At 47.2% G+C, this 8,522-nt stretch overlaps 1 protein-coding gene across 1 annotated transcript in view; it reads right to left on the bottom strand.

Moving 5' to 3' along the window:
• HSPD1 (heat shock protein family D (Hsp60) member 1) overlaps nucleotides 1–8,522 on the bottom strand; it is a gene marked incomplete at its 5' end in the record, with an annotated part of 16,373 nt that extends 7,851 nt beyond the window's left edge. The window contains 4 exons of the mRNA XM_006035472.3: nucleotides 3,600–3,695; nucleotides 3,922–4,004; nucleotides 4,889–5,141; nucleotides 8,397–8,522. Coding sequence (XP_006035534.3) covers nucleotides 3,600–3,695; nucleotides 3,922–4,004; nucleotides 4,889–5,141; nucleotides 8,397–8,522 — 558 coding nt within the window. The remainder of the gene's footprint in view (nucleotides 1–3,599; nucleotides 3,696–3,921; nucleotides 4,005–4,888; nucleotides 5,142–8,396) is intronic.

The following is an 8,522-nucleotide window of genomic DNA, read 5'->3' as shown; positions in this document are numbered from 1 at the left end:
CGTCCCTGACCTCTTTCCCCTCTGGGCATCCCTGGTGGTGGGCCCCTGGCCCTTTTGACCCTTCTGGTCCTGGCCCCAGCACTGACCAGTCGAGCGTGTTTCAAGTCAGGCTTCTGAGCCTCTATCCCACTCTCTAACCTGGGTCCCCCTTCTTGGCTCTACTATGGAGTAACCCACCTGGTTGTGGGAGCTGGGGTTATTAAGGCACCCTGATCTACCTTTCACCAGGATGGTAACTAGCCTGGTATTTCCTGGGGGCTCCCGTGCCACTGGGAGCCCCACTAGGTCACCCACTCCCAGCAGGGTGCAGTTTCAGGTCATGCCCAGGACCAGGAGCCTCCAAACCATCCCCTACAGCTCCTGCCCTTACCTCCAGGGTTGTTCCTGCTGCAGCCTTTCAGGCAGGCGATGTTTCTGCCTGCTCTGCCAGCAGTGAACTGCTCTGTTTATATAGGTGGCCTGAGTTCTAAAATTGCTGCTGTAATCAAGCACCTGCTGGCTGTGTGGCCCAGCCCTTAAAGTGGCAGGCACCAACAGTGCCCTGCCACACTACCTGTTCCCCTGTTTCTGTATTATACTAATAATGCTACATCCACCATAATTTTGGTGGACTAGCTCTTACCATCTTATAATTTAAGAGACTTCAAAAAACCCAGCTTATTTACGAGTACTATTCCCCTCACTATTTGAAACACAATTGTGAGACTTAAGAACCTATTGGGTTCACTATAAATCGGGAAAATACTGTATTTGCAACAGTAGTCCGCAGCACAGCAGCTCCTTTAATTTTGCAGTTTCCCCTGAATGTCCCCCTGCCACTAGCTCCTGATCAGCAGCAGGGTGGATTCAGTTTAATCAAATTGATTTAAATCATGATTTAAATCACTGGCAAGGAAGCCTTGATTTAATCGCTGTTCCATTCATCATCTTCAAAGCAGCACTTCTCATGATGTTCATTTGGGCAACCATACCTTGCATTTCTTTGTTACACAGTTTGCATTTTGCACACATGCCTGTCTTACCCACAAGGTAGAGGAACTTCATTAAAATATTCCCAGCCAGGATCTCTTTTACAGCCTGCCAAGCCTGCTGCCATGATAGATTTTCCCTTCTACCATGCCATTCCCTCACTAGAGCTCAAATCAATGGAAAGGCTGTAATAGATTTTCCCTTCTACCAATGGAGAATATTCTTCTCAAAATGTTTCTGCTTCTACTGCCCCTCCACTCCTTGCATTTATCTCCAGATTCCTCCTCCATGCCCAGATCTACTCTACCCGCAACAATCCTGTATTCATTTAACTTCCTGAAACTTTGCACTTTGAGAGGTAAGGGCTTGACTCTACACAAACCTGCAGAGAGATAATAGGGCTGATGGGTGGGTAATCAGGTCTGTTGTCTCTCATCTCCATATATGGATATCTACCTACATATACACCCTCCATAGTGCTATATATACACTCCATACACTGCTGTCTCTGGAGAGACAAATCCACAGCTTGAGAACTGAAACTAAGCATCAGAGACCAGGGGTAGGCAATGTTTTTTGGCCAGAGAGCCAAAAAAACCCACAATTCCTACCTTGGAAGGTGCTGGAGTGCCAGCATGCCAGAAAAGCAAATGAGGGCAGGGGGTACATGGAAGGATGCCCTGCATGTGCCCCTTGCTCCCCCAGCCCTGGTACCCCTTCCCCAAAGCCCCTGCCCCCCCCACCCTGCTCATGACCCTTGCCCCCCAGCCAAAGCCCTTGGCCCCCAGCCCGGGCTCCGTGGCTGTCAGCAGCTACCCAGAACCTGGGCCAGCTGCAAACATCTGCTGCCTCCCAGCCTCAGACCTGGCCCCGGGGAGGAAGCACATACCAGCAATGCTCCCCGCTGTGCTGCCCTTGCCACGTCTGCAAAGCAGTGTTGGAACCCAGTGCAGCAGGGCACAGTGAGGGGCGCAGAAAGCTGCCTGCTCCGAGCTCCCCACTGCCCTGCTACATTTCCCCTGTGTGCACAGGAGCAGTGTGGGCAGCACGCAGGGTTGTGCCCCTTGCTACTGCTGCCCCCGCCTGCTGGGGAAGTGTGGCAGGGAAGCAGGGAGCTCTGAGCAGGCAGCTTTCTGTGCTCCCTGCTGCACCCTGCCACACCAGGTTCCAACGCTGCTTTGCAGAAGTTGCCAGGGCAGCAGAGTGGGGAGCATTGCCGGTATGTGCTTCCTCTCTGGAGCCCAGGGCCAGGAGGCAGCAGATATTTGCAGCTGGCCCAGGTTCTGGGTAGGTGCTGGTAGCCGCGGAGCCCAGGCTGGTTGCAGCAGAGCTTCCATGGGAGCAGCCCGGGCTCCATGGCTATCAGTAGCTACCCAGAGCCAGGGCTGGCTGCAGCCGGGAGGCTACAAGCAGCTGCTGCCTCCTCAACCCCAACGTATGCCAAGGAAAATGGCCTTGTGTGCCATGCTCAGCATGCGTACCAGGGGTTGCTGACCACTGTTCTAGACTGAGCACTGACTCCCATTGGGTAGACTGGTTTTCTAATAACCCCATAAAATTGATCTCCTAATATAGTCCATGGTCTGTTGTTACCTATTTATAAAAAAGATTTTTCTAAAAAAGGCTACATGAATATATGGTCTCAAATAGCATAAGGAAAAGTAATGCTCCCTATTTCATGATCATCTCTGAGCCTTAACATATCTTAAAGTTACCTTTACATAGGTGGTTTTTTTTTTTTTTAAAAAAAAAGCATCTTAAAAAAACCCTATATATAAAAAAATTCAAATAATACAATTTAATAAAAATCTGATTTAAATTAAAAAAACAAAACAAACAAAAAAAAACCACCGGGATTTAAAAAAAAAAAAAAAAATAATTGATTTTTAATCTACCCTGATCAGCAGGGAGGCAAAAACAGAAGTTTTAAGTATGGTGTGGTTTTTGCCTCCTGCCACTGATTGGCCAAGGGCCCCTGGCAGCCCTGCTACTTGCTGCTGACCAAGCAGGAAGCCATTTTTAAAATGGCAGTTTTTGCCTTGCTACTGATTGCGAGCAAGCAGCAGGGCCCTTCTCCCAGTCAGCAGCAGGGTGGCGCGCAAAGGAAACTGCAAGATTAAAGCAATTGTCATGCAGCACATTTCAGCTGCAATTTCGGTAGGTCACCACTATAATCATTCTAGACAAGCTCTTATTGAGATTCTCTAGTGAGTGTAATACATAGTGCATGTGAAAATGATGCATCAGGGATATTCAACTGCCAGCCTGTGGGCCAGATCAGGAAATCTGGTGGCAAGGGAGCAAGGGTAATTAATATTGCCACCCCTCCTCCACTGCCCAACTCCCAAGCCCAGCCCAGCTAAGCTACTTCTTAGCTGGGTCATGCCCCCTCCCCTCCAGTTCCAGGCCAAACTAACTCCTATGCGACTGGATCCAGCCTGCAGGCAGACTTGGCACTGCCCATAATGTGTACCAAGTTCAGACTTTAAATTAGAAGCACTTTAAGTCACAAGCAATGGATGCATATATTGCTCTATTTATTTGGACCTCCGGTAAACATTTATGCAACTTAACAAATTTCTTCCAGAAAATTGCAAGAACTTTTCACCAGGCCCAAAAGTTATGCTTACCTTAACTGTGATAACTCCCTTTCGTCCAACTTTTTTCATGGCATCAGAGATTATGTTGCCAATTTCTTGGTCCCCATTTGCTGAGATTGTGGCAACCTGCAATGGTATACAGTCATTTTTTTCCTCAATTACCCTTGAGCAGCTGTCTAAAGTATATACAACAGTAAGCCATGTCTTCCCCTGTAAGTCTAACAGAAGTAAATACAACAGTAAGCCATAAATATCAGTACTCAACATAGTCTGGCTGGCTCCATTAGCATGCCTTTACTTGCGACTGTAGTAATGTTCCATCCAACAGAAAAAATTAATAAACAAGGATTACCTGGGCAATTTCTTCTGGAGTTGTAACAGGTTTAGATAGTTTCTTTAACTCAGCAATGACAGCATCAACTGCTAGCATCACACCTGATAGAAGAATGAATAAACATTATTAAATGACTATTTACATGGTACAGAATAGAACTGAACAAGGTTTGAAATTCAAACACAAAACCTGTGCTCACTGCAAGTCACGCAGTACAAAGTTCTGTGCGTGCTCTATGTTATATATTAATATGAAGTTTTTTTGGCTGAGTATAAACCAAAACCATTCACTGCTGAATGCAGAAAAACAAGACTTTCCCCTAAAGTTACAAACAGATCATATTAACAAACCCAGGAGTTCATACACTTTTTAAATATTTGATAGAAAACATGCAAAAGTGTCAGGAAAGGAGAAGCAGAGATAGCTTTGATACTACTTAAGGTAAAGTCATATAGCGTAAAGGAAGCATTCTGTTCACATAACAGTATAGTAACTTTTATGAAAGTTACACACTAAAAAGTATTAGGCTTATTAGAAAACTAAATAAACGGCAATTTATTAAAAGGTATTACTATGATCCAACAAGGCAAGAACACATATCTATACTGCCAATTACTTTTTTTTTTTAATACATAAAACATATTGGACATTTATAGATGTGTTCCAGGACGGGTGGGGAGGCTTTAATTACAGTGGCTCAGACAGCTGCTCTAATTAAAGTGCCTGGAGCATCACATGCATCAGCAACCCTGCGTTGAAAAAACAGCATTGGGGGCACTTTAACTAAGGCTTGAATGGCCCCACCGTCATTTTTCAGTGCAGGGATGTTGATGCACATGATGCTGGAGCATGGCAATTATCATCCTCCAGCAGACTTGGTTACTCTAGTCTCCTGCAAGCAGAGTCAAGCTAGCTGAAACCCAGTCACATTCAGAGAGACAGGGAGAGAGAAAAAAAAAAGGTGACTGCTAACAATGTTTCTTACCTCTCCTGATTTCCACTGGATTAGCTCCTTTGCTGATCTTTTCAAAGCCCTCCTTTGCAATGGCACGTGCAAGGACTGTTGCAGTAGTGGTACCATCTCCTGCTTCTTCATTTGTGTTGTTGGCTACATCTTGCACTAACTTGGCTCCGATATTTTTGTATTTGTCTTTCAAATCAATTGCCTTGGCTACTGTCACACCATCTTTTGTCACCTTGGGACTTCCCCAGCTTTGCTCAATAATAACAGTTCTCCCCTATATGGATACAAGCAAAAATGTTAAGTCTCTGACATCAAGCAGCAAAGATGAAAGATCTATAAAGAATTACCAGCTGAACCAAATTAACAGGTAACAGAAAAGGAGTATTACACAGACACCTCACCCTTTCTGCATGTGCTCAAGTATGTTACTGCTAGACTGCTGGGAAACAAAAAAGCTACAGGGATCTGGGTTTTCCATTTGTGATGGAAAATGCACATTTTCTCCTTTGAAGGGAGGGAAGAGAGGCAATGTGCCCCCTCTTTTCATAACTGTGCCCACAGAGGAGCATGGGGCTGCAGCTGGGCTAGACCAGCTCTGGGCAGGAGCCATCTCCATGACCCAGGAGGTGTGACAGTGCAGGAGGGAGCACCAAGGTGCCATAGCTGCCAAGGTGAGACACCTCATGCCCGCTCAGGAGTAGCAGGGAGCACAGCTCTATGCTACTGCACTTCACCTTGGCTGCCATGGCAGGACCACACTCCCTCCTGTGCTGGGTCCCACCTGCTGGGCTGCAGAGGCAGCTTCTGCCCAGAGTTCATTCAGCTCAGCTTGAGCCCTGCACACTGCTGTAGGAGCAGAAATCTAGCACCCCACCCCCTCCCACATCCCCTGAGCCCACCCTCCCCTTCACACACTGAGGGGCTGTGGGTTGGGAGTGAGGAGCAGCAGCAAAGGCAGGGCATTGGCATATCGGGGCTGCTCACTGCCATAAAGCAGCGGGGACAGCCACAGCTGGACCTGTATCCTGGTGAGCAAAAGTGTTAGGGGGAGTTCTGATTTTCCATGATAAAAATCCAAAATTAAACACCAAAATATATAGGTAGTTAGTATTTATTTTATTATTATGATTGAGGCACTGGTATGCTTCCATATTTCTTTCAAATTATAAATATATCAATAAAACATATATTTTATGGATTTTATATTTTACTTTATTTTGTGGATAACCTGGAGAGGGTCCAGAGAAGGGCCACTCGTATGGTTAAGGGCTTGCAGGCTAAGCCCTATGAGGAGAGACTAGGGCCCCTGGACTTCTTCAGCCTCCGCAAGAGAAGGTTGAGAGGCCACCTTGTGGCTGCCTATAAGTTCATCATGGGGGCACAGAAGGGAATTGGTGAGGTTTTATTCCCCAAGGCGCCCCTGGGGGTTACAAGAAATAATGGCCATAAGCTAGCAGAGAGCAGATTTAGACTAGACTTTACGAAAAACTTCTTCAGTTAGAGTGGCCAAGGTCTGGAACGGGCTCCCAAGGGAGGTGGTGCTCTCCCCTACCCTGGGGGTCTTCAAGAGGAGGGTAGATAACCATCTAGCTGGGGGTCATCTAACCCCAGCCTTCTTTCCTGCCTATGCAGGGGGTCGGACTCGATGATCTATTGAGGTCCCTTCTGACCCGAACATCTATGAATCTATGAACATATTTATAAATACACTCACACACTAATGGTACTTCATTGCTGAAAACATGGATTTGGGGATTTTTTAATAGAGAATTTGGGATTTTTAAACAGAGAAAGCCAGGATCCCTGTATAAGGAATATCAAGTTGGTATTTGCTTTCACTCCAAAGCAGAATGCATGCAATACCACTCAAGATTTAGAACCCTAAGACCCACCCACAGTAGCTAGGAGCCCAGACGTTAAGACATTCACCTGTAATGCAAGAGACTCAGGATAATCTGTACTCTGAATCAGCCAGACCAAGCCCTTGAAGCCTAGCAGTATCTCAACCTCACGTTGCCCAGAAATACTAGGACGTCAGGAACACAGAATGCATTAAAAGTGCAAGATCACAGCATCTCTGCTATATTATGGTTGTTTGATAAGGAATGGAGGCCTAAAACCAAACCTCTGCATAGCTTCTCCTCCCCCACCAAGGAAAACCCCAAGGCTCAGGAAAAAAAGAGGTTTAATGGCATTCCACACAGGTCATTTAATTTGCCCTTCACTGCCTCTAAACCCCTGCTGCATCCTGCCACTAGCATGCTTCCCCTTCACCCATCCCCGCCAATTTCCTAATCTCAGTTCCTCTAGTCCATTTATTGCATTCTGCAAGATCCCATTAAGGGTGTCATGCCACCCAGCAAGCCCCTTTGAGAGCAGGTAACTGCCCTCTTTCCTCATCTGGTACTCTGCAACTCCCCCAGCTACCCCAACATTATCTGCTGCTACCCATCCCCACAGGCAGTCCCTTTGCCAGCTGCCTTCCATCCATCTCCCAGCAAGCAGTGTGATCTGCTGCAGGCAGGCAGGTGAAACGATGCTTTGAAGCCTGCCTCATTCTATCCACTCCCCCCTGCTTGGAGGGCCAGGTGAGGGGCTGGTGGCCAGCAAGGGACCTCACAGGATCAGCAGCCCTGGACCCCTCAGGTACTTGGAAGGAAAAGGGAGGGGAGGCTAGTAATATGAAGGGGAGGTTTGTTTTATTTGAAAAACGAAAGGGTCAAGGAGTAAGATGAGAAGACACCAGCTGATGAAATCAAGGGACAGACTGCCAACTTGTTTCTCATAGTCCGAGCAGATATCTGAGCCACTTAGTCTCACAAACCAAAGTCTGTGATTAGACTACTGTTATCATGACTTTTACAAGTTTAACAGAACTATGGCTCCATCAAAAAAATGCAACGTCAACGTATTTCTTTAAAGAAAAGGGCAAAGGAACTAAGTACTAAAATACATTTGCCTTTGAAAACATCTGAATGTTTTCAAGTTGTCCACCCTGCACGCTAATGCCTTGCTTCATTAATGCAATTACAGTCATTCACTGGGTTTAAGGAAAGGCAAAACCACCTCCAAATCTACACCCTATGGCAATATCCTCTCATTATTACCATACTGTAATTATGGAATCAAGCAGCTGATGGGCATAGAACTAAAAATATAATGGGCTTCCCTTGAGCAAGAGCTGAATCCCCCTTGCTCTCCTGTCATCTGAGAAGAAAAGGAAACAAGAGCAGCCACATGGCTGAGCCCAGGCACAGCTGCCAATAAAATAAAGGTTGTGTGTCCCTTAGGCTTTGCAGGTAAGTCATGAAGACGTTTCCTATCTACAGAGGCAAAGGCTCCCAAGAAGCTGCTCCCCTCAGAGCAGCTACAGCCACCTGCACCAGCAGGCCAAGCAAAGGGTGGCCCTGGGATTTTGCTGGCGCCAAGCCCGCCTCGCCACTCCCCCCCCTTAAAGACAGATAAAGGGAACTCCTCCCGTCATGCCGCAACAAGGGCAGGGCGGCCCGTACAGGGGCTGCGCGGCTACCTTGGGCCCCATGGTGAGGGCGACAGCGTCGGCCAGCAGATCGACCCCCTGCAGCATGAGCGCGCGCGCGTCCGGCCCGAACTTCACGTCCTTGGCGTAGGCGCGCGCGGCGGGCGGCGCGAGGGC

Source organism: Alligator sinensis, unplaced genomic scaffold (assembly GCF_000455745.1).
Source record: "Alligator sinensis unplaced genomic scaffold, ASM45574v1 scaffold1229_1, whole genome shotgun sequence".
NCBI lineage: Eukaryota > Metazoa > Chordata > Crocodylia > Alligatoridae > Alligator > Alligator sinensis.
The sequence above is the reverse complement of the archived record's forward strand: the minus strand, read 5'-3'. Positions and strand labels throughout refer to the sequence as shown.